The following is a 17740-nucleotide window of genomic DNA, read 5'->3' on the forward strand; positions in this document are numbered from 1 at the left end:
ATCACCTAGCACATGAACGTTTGATACCCACAAAAATGTCCTGTTTTTAGGTCTAAATTTGTTATAAGTTCAACAACGTTTTAGTTACAGTAAATTATGAAATGCCCAAGAGTTTACACCACAGGTCACTGTGTAAAGAATTTGCAGTACACAAGCAAATTATGTAGACAACCACAAAAATAACTCTTCCACTGCTCGTGGTAGATTATGTGTCAGATTTTGCAATTACTGTACATCAGGTACCTTAGTGTGATTTGAAGATAGACCCACAAGGTCTAGATTTTAGTAAGAAAAGACCTCTAAGCTTCAAAATCTATTGCTATTAACATTTTACAGGATGCAACAAACAATGCAAGACACAGTACAGTAATGCATCTTCAGCTTATAGAGTGATGTAAACACCTATAACAAAGAGAACGGCACTTATCAGATCAAAGAAAATTAAGCAATCAATTCAAACCAGATGAAGCACGTGGAAATGGAAGGGTACCTGTATAAATACTTCGTCTCTTACCCAAGAATCCCTCCAGCAGGTAAACTGGTACTGTTTTGCCATCTAAAATATTTAGTGGGCCCAGTTCAAGTACAAATAGCTACTTCAGTAGAAGCGTCCACTTTCAAATCATACCAGCCAGGTCACTTTTTGTTGCTTACATGCTGAAGAATTACATTACCATCTCAAAAATTATGGAAAGAAAATTGGAGGTAGTATGACAAAAGATGAGAAAGGGGAGTTAGAAACAGCGTAAATAAACAGGTATATGTGGGAGAAAGCAACAAAATGTGGAGATTGACAATAAGAGAATTGTGAAGTCACAGAAGGTGATTGGACTGCTCTCCACGTGGTAGTTCATGGAGGGGGAAAGGGGGAGAGAATGCAACTTACCAACACTAGTTGGTAAGCTAGTGTCCACTTTAAGCATTGTTACTTATGAATTATAATAGCAGCTTTTTTCTGTAAGTTACATGAACTGAACAAAGTTTTCAAAATGTGCCACTCACCTCTGCCTATAGTTGCTGTAGCTCATCTTGGAATGGCCAGTGCAATCAAAACCGTCAATTAGCTGAAACAAAAACAGTATTTCAAATGACATAACAAGGAAATGAAACACTGGCAAGCAAAGAGTAAACACATCTAAAAAACGAATGAGGAAAAGTGTCAAATGGCAAAGCAGGTATGGCTAGAGGAAAAATGCAAAGTTGTAGATCTATGCATGGCGATGGAAAAGATAGATGCCATCTATAGAAAAATTCAAAATCTTTTGGAGAAAGAAGCAGCTGTATGAGCATGAAGAGCTCAGATGGCAGGTTAATACGAAGATCAGAAAGGAACGCAAAGGGGGAAGAATATATAGGAATAGTATACAAAGGAAAGGCTGTTATATACCGTATTTACTTGAATCTAAGCCACACTCGATTCTAAACCACACCTGAAAAATGAGACTCGAAATAAAAGGAAAACAAATGTTTCCCGAATCCAAGCCGCACCTGAAATTTGAGACTAAATTCTAGGGGAGATAAAAGTTTTAGGCCGCACCTCCAAATCGAAACACAGTTGATCCATTGTAATATGAGACACAATTTAGGTCAAATGAATGACGATACAGCTACAGTAGTTTGGTAGGAGTCTTAAGCTCAGCAGTTAAGCTTTACGAGGTAGACATTGCTACGTGTCAAGTGCTCCGTCCGTATTTATACGGGTGCCCTTCCTTTTCCACGTGCTTCATCTGGTTTGAATTGATTGCTTAATTTTCTTTGATCTGATAAGTGCCGTTCTCTTTGTTATAGGTGTTTACATCACTCTAAGCTGAAGATGCATTACTGTACTGTGTCTTGCATTGTTTGTTGCATTCTGATGAGTGTTTACGGCCTGTCGCCGCTCATGGCATGGCTTGCTTTTGTGCGTACTACCGCAGCTTTATATATATATATGGTTATAATAGAGGGAATCATTCCACGTAGGAAAAATATATCTAAAAACAAAGATGATGTGACTTACCAAATGAAAGTGCTGGCAGGTCGACAGACACACAAACACAAACATACACACAAAATTCAAGCTTTCGCAACAAACTGTTGCCTCATCAGGAAAGAGGGAAGGAGAGGGAAAGACGAAAGGATGTGGGTTTTAAGGGAGAGGGTAAGGAGTCATTCCAATCCCGGGAGCGGAAAGACTTACCTTAGGGGGAAAAAAGGACGGGTATACACTCACACACACACACATATCCATCCACACATATACAGACACAAGCAGACATATTTAAAGACAAAGAGTTTGGGCAGAGATGTCAGTCGAGGCAGAAGTGCAGGGGCAAAGATGTTGTTGAATGACAGGTGAGGTATGAGTGGCAGCAACTTGAAATTAGCAGAGACTGAGGCCTGGTGGATAACGGGAAGAGAGGATATATTGAAGAGCAAGTTCCCATCTCCGGAGTTCGGATAGGTTGGTGTTAGTGGGAAGTATCCAGATAACCCGGACGGTGTAACACTGTGCCAAGATGTGCTGGCCGTGCACCAAGGCATGTTTAGCCACAGGGTGATCCTCGTTACCAAGAAACACTGTCTGCCTGTGTCCATTCATGCGAATGGACAGTTTGTCGCTGGTCATTCCCACATAGAATGCGTCACAGTGTAGGCAGGTCAGTTGGTAGATCACGTGGGTGCTTTCACACGTGGCTCTGCCTTTGATCGTGTACACCTTCTGGGTTACAGGACTGGAGTAGGTGGTGGTGGGAGGGTGCATGGGACAGGTTTTACACCGGGGGTGGTTACAAGGGTAGGAGCCAGAGTGTAGGGAAGGTGGTTTGGGGATTTCATAGGGATGAACTTAGGGGTTACGACGGTTAGGTGGATGGCGGAAAAGCACTCTTGGTGGAGTGGGGAGGATTTCATGAAGGATGGATCTCATTTCAGGGCAGGATTTGAGGAAGTCGTATCCCTGCTGGAGAGCCACATTCAGAGTCTGATCCAGTCCCGGAAAGTATCCTGTCACAAGTGGGGCACTTTTGGGGTTCTTCTGTGGGAGGTTCTGGGTTTCAGAGGATGAGGAAGTGGCTCTGGTTATTTGCTTCTGTACCAGGTCGGGAGGGTAGTTGCGGGATGCGAAAGCTGTTGTCAGGTTGTTGGTGTAATGCTTCAGGGATTCCGGACTGGAGCAGATTCGTTTGCCACGAAGACCTAGGCTGTAGGGAAGGGACCGTTTGATGTGGAATGGGTGGCAGCTGTCGTAATGGAGGTACTGTTGCTTGTTGGTGGGTTTGATGTGGATGGACGTGTGAAGCTGGCCATTGGACAGGTGGAGGTCAACATCAAGGAAAGTGGCATGGGATTTGGAGTAGGACCAGGCGAATCTGATGGAACCAAAGGAGTTGCGGTTGGAGAGGAAATTCTGGAGTTCTTCTTCACTGTGAGTCCAGATCCCATCTCTTCTCACAGGTAGGAAAAAATTCAGAACGTAGAGTTGGCCATATTGACAAACATCCCTAACAGTCTTGCCAGTCGGATTTTCGTAGTACATTGAAACATTGCAACATTCGAAGATGAACAATACAGAATTTGTATTTACTTCGATGGATAATGTATGAAAATGCAGTGGTCGAAATTCGGGGCAGAGGATAAAAAGCTCGTCTTCCACCTATTTTTTATTAATTTATTTACTGACGCAGAGGTTTTGGCGCCAGTATGTATCTTTGCACCTGCAAAGCATGCCTGTGTAACGCTACATATATTTGATGGCAGAAGTTAGTTGTGGCGGCACCTACCAACATTTTTCAGAAATTACGCTTACTTTGCACTCGATTCTAAGACGCAGGCTTTTTTTTTAATTACAAAAACCGGAAAAAAAGTGCGGCTTAGATTCGAGTAAATACGGTAAACATAAGAGGAAATGAAGTTGAGATGGGAAAGATGTGACAACCCTCAAAGAGCACAGTAATACCTTTCAAGACACACTTCACAGAAGACTATTTCGAAGGGTACACTCAAAAAAATTTTCTGCATGCCTCACAAACTACTAGATAACAACATCCAAAAACCTGAACTTTTTATGACAATTGTAGCTTTAAATGCTTTTTGTAACAAGTTATGGGCTTACCAAAAGCTGCAATTTGACACTTCTACATTGACCTGCGCCCTTATTTCAGGTGTATGCAATATATTTACCCTATTGCCACCCATTACACAATATATAACAAACGGTATGTGAAATATTAAGACTCCAGATATGAGACTAACAGGGAAACTGTGAGAAGCAGGTGGTTCTGGGCAGACAGAAACCCAACATCTGACACCATTCACAACGAATATTTATCATAAATCAAGTAAATAGAATTCTCAACATTCAACAAAAATGAAAAACACTGGTATCACAAATTCTGCTTACTTATGTAGTTCAAACGAATGCCTTGGTACAAGGAACCCACACACAACTGGTATCACGAATTTCACTTGACCTATAGAAGCTACTGTGAACCTACCATGGACCCCCACACAATTCCAAAACTTGATGCCTAAATGTCACTTGATCTATACAGCAGCTAAAACAAAGCCCACAAAACAAACACACTCAAACTGTCAAATACATTATCCATACCTTCACTAAGCCCATCTGTATAAAGCAAAGTCCACAGCCCTACTAACCAAAACTCATAACTAATAACAAAAATTGAGTCTAGTGTAGCAGAGGATACAACCCGTCGGCTTTGAACAATGACGTCATTCCTTAGTCGTAGATAGTAATGTCTTCACTTCGAGGCATAGATAATAAAGCAGTTCTGTGTTCTAGTAAGCGCTATCATTAAAATAATTGAATGTGAATCTAAAAGCGATCATTTATCTATATTTCACTATTTTACCATATTTCACTTTCTTATTCCACCAATATGCTTCAGTAGCTGATAAGTGTTTTTTGGCTTATTAAAAAAAAATCTCACGAGATAGAATAAACTGATCCTACTTCATTAAGCAATCAATAAAAAAACTAAACTAAAACATATACACAACCAACTATTAACCCACATATCATACATTATACAACAAACAAAACAACATATTACTTATCAACCAAATTCATCACAAATTTGGGTCTCCCTCCACACACGTACACTAAAAAATAAAATCTTCAGCAATCAGTCAAAATAACGAAGAATTTTTATCATGAACACCATATTTTTGCCCAATTTTTTGTCACACCCATAACTGAAAAAAAGAAAAATCCAACAATATGAAACACACAGCATTAATAATACCAAACAAGCACTAACCCTTTACACACACACACACACACACACACACACACACACACACACACACAGCACAAAATCATACTAATTCACCACAAGCCAGCAAAAGTTCTTCATAGAAAGCTCACACACTTAAAACAACAATGACAATTCACTAAGATACCTAACAAAGAAGTTCAAAACAAAGATCTAACTCAAAAGCACCACAGAACACCACAACATTCTATATACAAACAGTTTGATTCAAAAATACACCACCATGATCACGTACAACACAGTTGTGTCACTAGTCAAAGCAGACAGGTGGAATCCAAACTTCTAACTGACTACATCCCTTGAAAACTGGTGCACTGAATTTTATATTGGAAATCTACACCATCCAAAATACTGAATTAGTTAATCAACTCTCACAGATTAACTATATCAATGTGCTGTCACACTATACCCAGGCAGGTGAAACATGTCACTTGACAGCTCGTATGTGGTTGGCTACACTGTGATTGCGAGGTTGCAATAGCTGCCACCGCACAAGCCCGCAACTCCAAAGTACATTTTGTAAATGTAAGCCACAATCAACATTTATATGTAAGTGCAACAAAGTACGTTTTTCTAACAATGGAGAGAACGACAACGGAGAGGAAGCGTTTGATAGCATATTAAACCGGGAAATAACACCTGAAGTTAATGACAATATTTATGAAAAGTCGTCCATATTGTTACAGTAATAACTGCATGTACCGAATAATATGCTATTCACACTGATAGAAAGAAATAAAGAACACACACAGCCCACCCGATTGCAGAGAGAAAAAAAGAATCTTGTATACATTTGCACTAACCAGTTTATGATGTCAATGGTGTAATTCCATACAGTTCTCCTTCACTGTCATCAGAATCGGCACCAAAACCGTTGTCTTCGTCATCATCATTAAGAGAAATCATTAACTGTTCGTTTTAATTTATAATGCCATCTATAGCCTGTGCTTCTCTTATCAGTTTAGAAATATGGTCTACTTTTTTCCTCCACGAGGTAGCGTCTACCATAGCAAGACCTTCACGTAGCAGTCTTTCCACCTCTGTTATAGTAAAAGTATTCTTGTTACTTCTAATGTATGCCTTGACTTCACTTCAAACCAATTCAACTGGATTAAAATGACAGTGATAAGGCAGTAGCCTAATTACCAAGTGACCCTGTTCGCTTGCAATTTCACCTACAACATATTAAGGCGTCACAGGCTTATTTTGCTTCACGAGCGAGTATAACAGCAGTTTTATCATGCTCATGTCCGCAGCAATGTCTCACCTGCAACCACTGCACCATAGTTTCTTTACAGTCACTAGCGGTGGAAGCTTGATCTAAAATCACAGAATGGTGCGGCGCATTGTCCATCACAAAAACTGTTTGAACGCTAAACTGGAGCAACAAATTTTTAAACCACTGTAGAAATCATGGGTGGTCCATATCCGCATAATAGTCACAATTTTTTTTTTTTCCAATCGAAAAACTGCAAGTCCTTCAGACACAAAGCTGTTTGAAGATCCTGCATGGGCCACGATCATGATCCTCTTCCTGTTGACTGATGACTGCTGCTATTCAGAATATCATCTGACCAGCATTTCTCAACTGATCCGCCAGCGTTGACCCAGGTTTCGCCTAACCATATGACTGAGTGTATGCCCTTTCCTACAATTTTGCGTAAGACAATGGTACGAGCTGCAACAACATGAGGTTTTTCTAGTAACAGTTTTCGTCCATCTAACTTTTTAAAACGGAAGACCATACTTTTTAATATCATCTTCAGTGACGTTTTCCCCCTGAGAAAAGTTCACTTTCTTTTAAAGAAATTAGCACTGGAGTGCCCCAGGGAAGTGTGGTAGGTCTGCTGTTTTCTATCTACATAAATGATCTTTTGGATAGGGTGGATAGCAATGTGTGGCTGTTTGCTGATGATGCTGTGCTGTACGGGAAGGTGTCCTCGTTGAGTGACTGTAGGATGATACAAGAGGACTTGGACAGGATTTGTGATTGGTGTAAAGAATGGCAGCTAACTCTAAATATAGATTAATGTAAATTAATGCAGATGAATAGGAAAAAGAATCCCGTAATGTTTGAATACTCCATTAGTAGTGTAGCACTTGACAGTCACGTCAATTAAATTGGGCGTAATATTGCAAAGTGATATGAAGTGGGACAAGCATGTAATGACAGTTGTGGGGAAGGTGGATAGTCGTCTTCAGTGCATTGGTAGAATTTTGGGAAGATGTGGTTCATATGTAAAGGAGACCGCTTACAAAACACTAATACGACCTATTCTTGAGTACTGCTTGAGCGTTTGGGATCCCTATCAGGTCGTATTGAGGGAGGACATAGAAGCAATTCAGAGGCGGGCTGCTAGATTTGTTACTGCTAGGTTTGATCATCACGCAAGTGTTACGGAAATGCTTCAGTAACTCAGGTGGGAGTCTCTGGAGGAAAGGAGGCGTTCTTTTCGTGAATCGCTACTGAGGAAATTTATAGAACCAGCATTTGAGGCTGCCTGCAGTACAATTTTACTGCCGCCAACTTATATTTCGCAGAAAGACCACAAAGATAAGAGAGATTAGGGCTCATACAGAGGCAGATAGGCTGTCATTTTTTCCTCGTTCTGTTTGGGAGTGGAACAGGGCGAGAAGATGCTAGTTGTGGTAAGAGGTACCCTCCGCCATACACCATATGGTGGATTGTGGAGTATGTATGTAGGTGTCAGAAAATGAGATGATGGCGTACAGAAGGATGGGACACTGATGGAGAGCACCATCCTCACATGCTTCCTTGGCAACTTTGTCAGCATGTCATTTCCCTGTGTCCTGATATGGCCAGGTACCCATCAAAAGATCACCTTGTCAGTGTTGTAGCCACTGTAAGGAGTCATGGATGAGCTGAATCAACTGGTCTACTGGATACATTTGGTGAAGTGCTTGTAGTGCACTAAGCAAGTGCAAACAGACAAGACTCCTTGTATGACATATGTGAACCATCTCCAGTGCCATCAGAGTACCATATAATTCCACATTGTAACTTGTAAATTGTTCTGGAAGACACATTTTAAAAACTGTGTCAGGGAAAACAGCAGAACAACCAAGGACATTCTCTTGCTGGGATTCATTTGTACAAACACCGATAACACCATGGTGAGTACATAAAATAGATGAAAGTAAACAATATGATGACAATAAGATGATGTTCATGGTGTTCTTTAAAATCGCCTACACTACAGATCAGCCCGTCACAACCACATTTTTAGTGCCACATTCATTGGCTTTGCAAACTCTGAATTAAACTTACCTCCCAACCTAGCCCACACCTCTGACGAAGCTACAGATCTATCATAACAACCAGCTTTATTTTTTGCATCATGTCAGTTTGCTTCGCCTACTAACAACAAATCTGAATATATACACACAAAAAAAATTACATGACAGCAATCATTAATATTCGTCACCAGCCAAAGCCGACACCACTTATCAAATGTTCCTTTCAATTTGTAAAACTTGTCAATCCGTTGAATGGTAAAGGTTTTATACACCAATGTCTAACTTCTGCCACTTCAGGGAACAAAAGTAAGAAAAAACATCTTTTTGGAAAGCTCTATGATGTGCAGCAACATGTCCACTTCTTATTTCCGTGTTTCAAAAGTATAAATACAAATCCCACTAAATACAGCACGGTAACTTCTGAAGTATTGAAATCTAAATTGTGATTCACTTCTGTCAGCCAATCAATCATAGCTCATGTCGCATGATCTTGCCAGCCAATGACAGAATATCCAGAGCAAAGGACATGTGATATAGTCAGCCAATAGCTGCTATGCTATAGCTAGCATAACCAGATAAATAGAAATCAATGTTTTAAATTAATATACATGCAACATAGCTACAAGAAAAGCCAAGCTGCTACATATAATATTGGTCTATTTTGGCGTATATTACCCTTTAAGATACGTCAAATACAAATGTGCCAGTCAAATTTTAAGCATAACATAAACAGCTGGGCTTTAAAGCCTATGTGGCTGGTCCTAAACCTGAAGTTCTGAAAGGCTCTAATGCTCTGATTTACGAAATTCATTGCACATTCTCACATGTAACAATTCATCTTGTGTGAAAGGACGTTTACTTTAAGTAACACTTCTGAACCACCAACACTTCTGAACCACCATTCATCCACAATATTTTCCTGTGACCTGGCACAAACGTAAATGACAGTGAAATCACACTCATCAAAAGCAGTTTGTTGTTAGAAAGTATCACTGTCTTCATCCTATAGTCGTTGATATTCTGTCAGCAGATGTATATGCACTTTTTGTTATATATGACATTTTCTTTGCAACCAAAATTTTTTTCTTAGTTATTCTTTTACGTTTTACTTCCGCAGTATTATTCTGCAGTAGTAGGCTAAAGTAAAATTTATTGTTGATCGTTTCTTACGAGTCAAAAATACGAAAAATTAACTGAAAACTACAGTAACGAAAAATTTCTTGAATTCTAAAAATTCCAGGGTTTTTCTCAAATTTTTTTCTGCATGGAAAAATTCCAGCTTTACTCCTTGTGCATATATACTCCATTATATTATTTTATAACGGTAGGTATTGTAGACTGTGGTGGTCAAATTAAAAACAAAAATCTGTGACTGATGGAAAATTTTTCATCTCAACTTACAGTTCTGCTAGATGTGGGTTCTTGATATCATGGGCTTTGCTTTACCAACATAGTTCAAGTGAACTCTGCAACACTGGTTTTCATTGTTGTGTTGGCACTTTTTGGTATCATTTTTCTTTTTGAGTTATATATCCCACAAAATTTGTAATGTCAGTTCTTCGTGCATGCACATGTGTGTTTTTCTTTGGGGAGGGAGGGGCTCTGGTATTGCTATTTTTTGTTGAGCTGTATAAGTCAAATGAAATATTCGATTTCAATTGTTTTTTTCTATTTTCTTTTTCCAATTTATTCTCGAGGATTTCAGGTTATTTTTCTGTTTTGTTTTGGATTGGTGATATTCTTACTGAATATTAAGCTTGTCACCAACCTAAACCTGCTACTTCCCACAGCTGTCCAGTTGGATCCATTTTATTTATGGAGTGAAATATTTTACACTGTTTATATCTTTTTGTGGATGTGTTTACTGGCATTATAATCACCTTGTAAATGCTGGAAACGGATGTCCACTTTTTGCCAGCACAGGTCAAAGCAGACCAGCAGAATCTGACTTCGTTTGAGATACAGGAAGACAAGTTGTTGCATTTCAATATTTTCCATTTTGCTATGGCTTTTCATGGAATTACCCAGCTTGCAGCTGGATGTTTCACACCATCCAACAAGATAAACTGTTAAGGCAACATTCACATTGCCTCCCGTCCTCACTACTGAGCCAACATTTGATAGGGTTTCCAAAAACGAAAAGGGGTAAATGTTAAACAATTGCATTTTTCACAGCTTGTACAAATGCACACCTTTAATCTGGGCCTCGTTTATTGTGTAGATTTTCTGAATTTTGTTTTCAGATGGAGGACTGGTTTAACACATTCTAATTGGGCCAAAGTGATTGCTGCAGTCCCCCAGAAGTTTTACACTTTTTCAAGTTTGTTTGGCTCCTACTTGTAAGATGCAGAAAAGCATATTACTGTGTTTCACAAATACTATCAGCCATTTCAAAACTATCATCGTCAACATCAGAACCAGATTCTTGAAACATGACTAGAATATGTCAGTCGAGCTGTGCCCCATCTTATGACAAACATTTGCAGTTCAGGCCACTATGAAAAAACACTAACAAAAAATACACAGGAACTGATGACACTCTTAATTTGTCAAGCCACCCATGGAAGCAGGCACAGCCATCTAGCAGCTGTCCGACATACTGAAAGAGTGAACAACTGACTACAAGCCATCATGGCTTGGAAATAATGCATCATGAATTAATTAGGAGAGCTTCACTCAGATTCTGACTATTGCAGTAATCAGAATACAACCATAACTTCTACGGACAGCGACCAGGATGTGTTAATGCATCTATTCACCGCAGTTTATTCGGCACAAGCCTCTTCACAATAACCGCAACCTAGTCATTTGAACCAGCATACTATACTTTTAAGAGTCCATCTACAGTTCTTATGCCCCCCCCTCCCCCCACCACAGTTCTATTACCCAACAGATAAACTCCTAATCAAAATATCCATGGGTATGCTGCCGGTCTATAGTGTCCAACGGGCACAATATTTCGGCGATCATACATGTCGCCATCATCAGGTGAACTGACGGACTGAGCTCCTGTGAACGTGCTGGCACGGATCTCCGTGCCGGCACGTTCACAGGAGCTCAGTCCGTCAGTTCACCTGATGATGGCGACATGTATGATCGCCGAAATATTGTGCCCGTTGGACACTATAGACCGGCAGCATACCCGTGGATATTTTGATTATCAAATACGCCGGGAGAAACTCAAGAATCACAGATAAACTCCTGTTGGATCACAATGTGCTATACATTCCCCCTCTCCCCAATTTGGTTCCATACTACCACATTAGTTATTCGAACAACCCATTTACCTTTACATACCACCACAGCGCCACATTTCAAAAGCTGCTCTTCTCTTGTCTGAATTGTTTATTGTCCACGTGTCACTTCTTAACAAGGCTATACTGCAGGTGAATACCTTCAGAAAAAGACCAACATCCAAACATCTAGAATTTATGATAACTAATTTTACTATTAAAATGTGGTTTTCTCACTACTGGTCTGTCTGCATTTTATATCCTCTCGACTTTGTCAGTTATTTTGCTGTCCAAATACCAAATGTCATACTATTTAAGTAGCAAGCCAATATGTTCCCTCAGCTGTTCACAATGTCTTACCAATCTTTCCTTATGCATTATAGCCTATTTCTGCATTACCCCTGTTCAATCTTTATTATAAATCCTAAGTTAACAAGTCCTGTTATTCCTGCCACTGCAATTCACCGAGACCCACTGATCTAATTTCAATTTATCTATTCCCTTCTTTGAATTCTCTAACCTGTCTACCCGACAATAAATCTAACATTACACACACTGATCCACAGAATGAAAGTTCTTTCTTTCCCGCTAACATCCTACTAAGTAATTGGGCCAACTGAAGAGTCCGATTCCACCCGTCGGCTTTGATCCGTGACGTAAGGCTGTTGTGGTTTGTGAAGTCACGGCGGCACGGAGTTTAGGTTGTTACATTGGCGCGTTTCAGTGTCGTTTTGATGTTAGCGGTGGTGCTCTCTGGTGGTGTGTGTGTGTGTGTGTGTGTGTGTGTGTGTGTGTGTGTGTGTGTGTGTGTTGTATGTTAGGTGATGTTTTTGGTTTAGTTTGCTTGTGTTGCATGTTTATCGGTGGCATATTGTTTCAGTTGGTGGTCCTCTCTGGTGGTGTTTTTATGGTTAGCGCATTACGTGGCGTATGGGGTTCATTTGCGTGGTAGCATTGCACTTGTGTGGTATCAGTGGTGACTGTGCTTTCAGCGGAATATTTTTCAGTGAGTTAACAATTTTGGTTTTGTTATGTCAACGTTTCCATAGTTTTTTTATTCATCATGTGTGAATGCTGGTAAATCGTTTTGCTTATGTCTTTGGTAGGTATGGATATGACTGACAAGGTCAACAGTTTTCGGTTGTCTGCAATAATGGGGGTCAGTGCGTTGTCTCTAGCAAAATTTCTTTAGCTATTCGGCCTGTTGGCTGAAGTCGTGAAGTATTCAGTGTGTCGTGAAGAATTGAGGCTTAATAAAGTTCTGGTGTCTCAGATCAGGGACAGCTATATGTGGAGATGTCGTAAGAGTAACAGGTCAGGGAAATGTTAGATTCCAATTTTGATTTTCAAGTTTTTTTTTTTGTGGTAAAATTAAGAGTGGTGGTGGTGCAAGTTTTGAGACTTACAGTGTGGTATCGGTAGTTGCTGTTGACCTAAATAGGTCAAGGGAAGTGTTCATTTCCAATTTTGTTGGTTTGTTGTGCTTTTTGAGGTAGTGATGATTGTGGACTTGGTTGTAGTTTTGGGTCTCATGATTTGGTATCTGTATTTTCTGTTGACCTATTTAGGTCAAGGGAAGTGTTCGATTCCAGTGGATATTGTTTTTAGTTGGTTTTGGGAAGGTTGTGGTCATTTTATCATATTTGTCATTTGGTTTAGTGGCATGTGTTTACTTTTAGTTTGTTCCTACCCAAAAACCCCCAATTTCACCGCTTGTCCCATTAGTTTCATTATATTTTTGGAGGAATGTGTGTTTGATGGTTTTTCGATCTTTTTGTGTTTGTTGTCACGTTTACGTAATGACGTCATAGTCGTGATATGGGAGTAGTTGTGAATGGTGATGTCATTGGTCAAAGCAGACAGGCGGGTAATTTCCAAGAATGATTGCCTACCGAAGTTGTGAGGTCCAAACGATACATATCGAACGTGATCTTGTAAATCGATCATGCGATTCTAGTGGCAGGCATTATGAGTATGTTTACGGTGGTCATTACAGCAACAACACAAGATGAGCGTTACACAAGTACTTATAATTACAAAGGAGACCACTTACCTTACTTGTCATTGGTGTTGTGATGTGTACGCTACGGGAACAATTACCTTTTTGCCATAGCCTGGGTAAACTCTGCCAGTATCACGCAGGAATATGGGTATAGAGTGTCACGTGTTAATTTTTCCCCTCAAATGCAAGTTGTGGAAACAGAGGTACTGAAACAAGTACAGTTCGTCTCTGTCCTGGACGACCTTCTCTGTTAACGGAAGACTTCATATATTTCCATAGCCGCTCGATGTTCTGCATGTGCACACTGGGGTCATCCAAAGACACAAACTCTACAGAGTTGTTGACGAACTTGTGGTCGAATCCTTCTGCTTTGAGTGTCTTGTAGAACTGAAACCTGTCTGTCATGACTTTACTACTAGGCAGTATGAAGTGCTTTATCAGACACACTAATGTGATCTTGTCTCTGGATAATACTCTGACAACAAAACATTTCTGGGACTCGCGTTCTATTCCATCCACTACCCAAATATGATCGATTTCATTCTTTGAAGGTCGTCCTCTCTGGTTCTTCTTGCTATGTGAGAATCGTTCACTTAAACAACTTTACTCGGTATACCAATCGATACACTGTCGTTCGGCACTACCACTTAACACTTCTCTGTAAAACCGGAAATAGTCCCACACGGTATTAACAGATAAGTAAATTTCCGATGCAGTCACTTGCAAGGTGAAGTGTCGAATCCAGCAAGATAAAAGACTTACGCTGGTCTGGATGGATAATTTGGAAGAGTCGAACCAAGTATTCTTACCGATACTCTTTCGTTTTCGACACTGTCCACAATGAAACTAACAGTATTTCTGCATCAAAACTTTTCTTACGAAGTTGTACACACTTCGCACTAGTCTACACAGTCCCTGCTTTCCTCAGCCAGTAATATTCCATATTTGCGACAAAAAGTCAATTTTATATGCTGGATGAGCATGGAATTGCATTTTTCCATGTGAGAGAATCCGCCTAAGAAATGTCAACACCACCAGACATCCCACTCACTACCGACAGAAACCGTCTGGTTTTCCCTACCAACTCACAAGCAATTCGTGGAGGTATGTAATTAATAACAACCAAGGGGTAGACTGAAAACAAATAAAACTGACAATCACAAATAATTGATCATAACGTCCACCACCAAAGTCACATGATTGATTTACAATCACACATTTGATATGTATCATTTGGAACCCGTGACTTCGATAGGCAATCATTCTTGGAAATTACCGACAGGTGGAATCTGACGTTTCCATTAACCCAAGTAATCCCATCCAGAGATCCAAATGGAGACCTCCAGAAAACGTTATTCCACAGTATGCAACCATTACTGCATACAGAACTGCAAGTTCTCGGAAAAATAATAGCCATAATTTCCCCTTTGTGTTCGGATTAGCAATGAGGTGAATGCTACCAAGCTACATCAGTTGATCATACATACTTTTGCCCTTGGAGGTGGGAATGGGATATGCTCCATCCATTTCTTTTCCATTACAGTTTTCATTTATATGATTAAAACAGTAACATGTGCAAAAGTAAGTCAAAGCCCCTGTCAATGATCAAACTCATTTGCTAAATTAACTGTAGCTATCCATATGGCTGCCAAATTTAACCCAAATTCTGAAGCAGCTATCTCACTGTGCATACCATAGTGTGAAGTATTTTGACACTAGTGCACAATATATTAAGTGCAATGCAGAACAAACTAAACTAAGTTTTTAAAAAGTTATGAATAATAATCAGGTAAGCAACTTTCTACTTCTTGACAGATACAAACATGAAACTGGATTGTAAAATCTGCTATCAATTTCTCCCACAGTGTCACCATACAGCCAAGTAATTTGACAAGCAAGGTTTGTAAACTGAGTATAAGGGCCTTTTGCAGAATAGCCTGTGACTAGATTGTGATACCGCAGCTAGCCTCTGGAATATTAGCTGATGGAACAGATTAATCTGTACCATAGCCCCATGACGTACATTAAGTTGGAGAGCTATCATTTACACCGAACGCAAAGGAAATGTTGTAACAGAGCTCCATAATGGCTCTCACTTGCATGTTTCATATTTTACGTGTGGAGTATGGCCTATATGCATAATATGGTATTAAATAGCCATTTATGAATGTACATTAATACAGCTTTTTAAAAATTAATTTCGAGTACTATCTACCTTTTAAGAAAACAGTGTTACATACTGAGCAACTGTTTATTACAACACAGTCACAGCGAATTAGAACCAGATGACAGTTCCCTACAGCACACATCTTGTCAATGAAAAGTATTAAAAGCATAAAATACAAGGCAAAACAGATCTCTAGAGCTGGTATGCTTGCAATCTGTGTAACAACGTATTTTTGCATTATCCTATGTGCATACTAGTTTTTAAAACACGTAAAACTTAGCTACGTAATCTATTTGCAGAGCTTCAATAAACTTCACATTACACAAACCGCTCAAATTCAGCGAAAACCAGGTAACAAGTACGCGTCAACTTTCACTTATTAAGAAGAAAGTTTCAGGACACATTTGCCCCGTTTTTCCGCGAAGAACTTTACCATCGATTGACATTCTACATGGAAAAGTGCGGTAAGAAATCAATGAAGAATCATCAAATGTTATACCAATAAAACGAAAAAAAAAAAAAAAAAAAAACACCAACTACTGAGTTTTTTACGACCTTCGTTTCTGAGATTTATACAAGAAAAATCAACATTTGGAAACATTCAAATTACAAAAGCAGTAAATCATTCATGACGACTGGCACAACTTTTACTACAGCACTTTCATTTTAGCATTAAGGGCGTACTTAAACGTACGAAGAAAATAACTGGACAAACCCGTAAAGCATGGATAATGACACGACTGGTGAGAAATCTGTATCAAGGAGAAAAACAAAATGGTTGCCATTACCGCTGTCCCCGTTTTAATTGTTGTAACTCTCATACCAATACAAACTGGAAAATAAACCGCAGTCTACCATAAAACATGTTTTATCATCAATCGCAATAAATACCTACCGCTAAATTCAAAATGTTCAGCTGCATACGTACGCTTACATAATTGAACTCTTAAAGGTTCACTTGCTTTAACAAACATTAAAATAATTTTCTATTTCCCTTATGCTTTTACTTACCCTGCTTTTCTAATAATAAACAATTTAACCAGTCACCTTACAGCAAAGTCTACTACCCGGCGCCGGGCCAGGAATCAGATTCAAAATGGCGTCAGGACCAATTTCCTATTATGCATAAAATGCTACAATGAAATATCCTCAACGATTCCTTGGAAATTATAACGACTTAAAATTATAAATCAAAATAAAACACCTAATAACAAAAAAAGAAGGGCTAATATACAAAAAACTTCGGCACTTCAAACAAATCATAAAATGGCGTTTACAGGCATAAAAGCAACATCATTATCTCAACTACTCACATTTAAACCTATCTAAGTTCGGCGAAACGCGTCCAACCTCGTCTTAACCCTCCTTGACTGCAATGAAGTTTCGAAATTGTTATAAATTAATATTTAACAAGCATTCGGCTTCACCACTATCACAACATGGACACCTCGACGCCAATAATCAAAGACGCTGTTCGTCATTCCAAAATGATCAGTGATAACAGTGCAACACAGGGAACACCAACGATATTTCACTATACACCAAATTAACTATTGGTACGAAGAAAGATAATACTAAGCAATGTCGACATGAATCTTATGAATTTTAATTAAACAAGGAAATTTAGATCGACTGTGAAATTTCCAGTGCCTACACACACACTTTCAAAATTTTTCTTCGGCAAATCGATAAATGCTGACGATTCTGATTTCAACTAAAGGCCTCCACATCACAACAGCGACATCACAACAGTCTGCACTGCATTTCAGATGGCGGCTTCTTACATTTGACTACTGTAGCACAG

At 39.4% G+C, this 17740-nt stretch overlaps 1 protein-coding gene across 4 annotated transcripts in view; it reads right to left on the reverse strand.

Moving 5' to 3' along the window:
• The window catches only part of LOC126412986 (neurofilament heavy polypeptide-like), an 86364-nt gene extending 68956 nt beyond the window's left edge, over nucleotides 1-17408 (reverse strand). For 3 of the 4 annotated variants that reach the window (XM_050082903.1, XM_050082896.1, XM_050082881.1), the window contains exons 1-2: nucleotides 17250-17408; nucleotides 1003-1064 (exon numbers count right to left, since the gene is read on the reverse strand). In XM_050082903.1, coding sequence (XP_049938860.1) covers nucleotides 1003-1028 — 26 coding nt within the window. In that variant the 5' untranslated portion in view covers nucleotides 1029-1064; nucleotides 17250-17408. Of the gene's footprint in view, nucleotides 1-1002; nucleotides 1065-16947; nucleotides 17053-17249 lie in introns of all 4 variants that reach the window. The other variant, XM_050082889.1, reaches the window with a different exon arrangement.
• Nucleotides 17409-17740: the final 332 nt, after the last annotated feature.

The sequence above is a fragment of the Schistocerca serialis genome, chromosome 1, assembly GCF_023864345.2.
Source record: "Schistocerca serialis cubense isolate TAMUIC-IGC-003099 chromosome 1, iqSchSeri2.2, whole genome shotgun sequence".
In the NCBI taxonomy this organism is placed as follows: Eukaryota; Metazoa; Arthropoda; class Insecta; order Orthoptera; family Acrididae; genus Schistocerca; species Schistocerca serialis.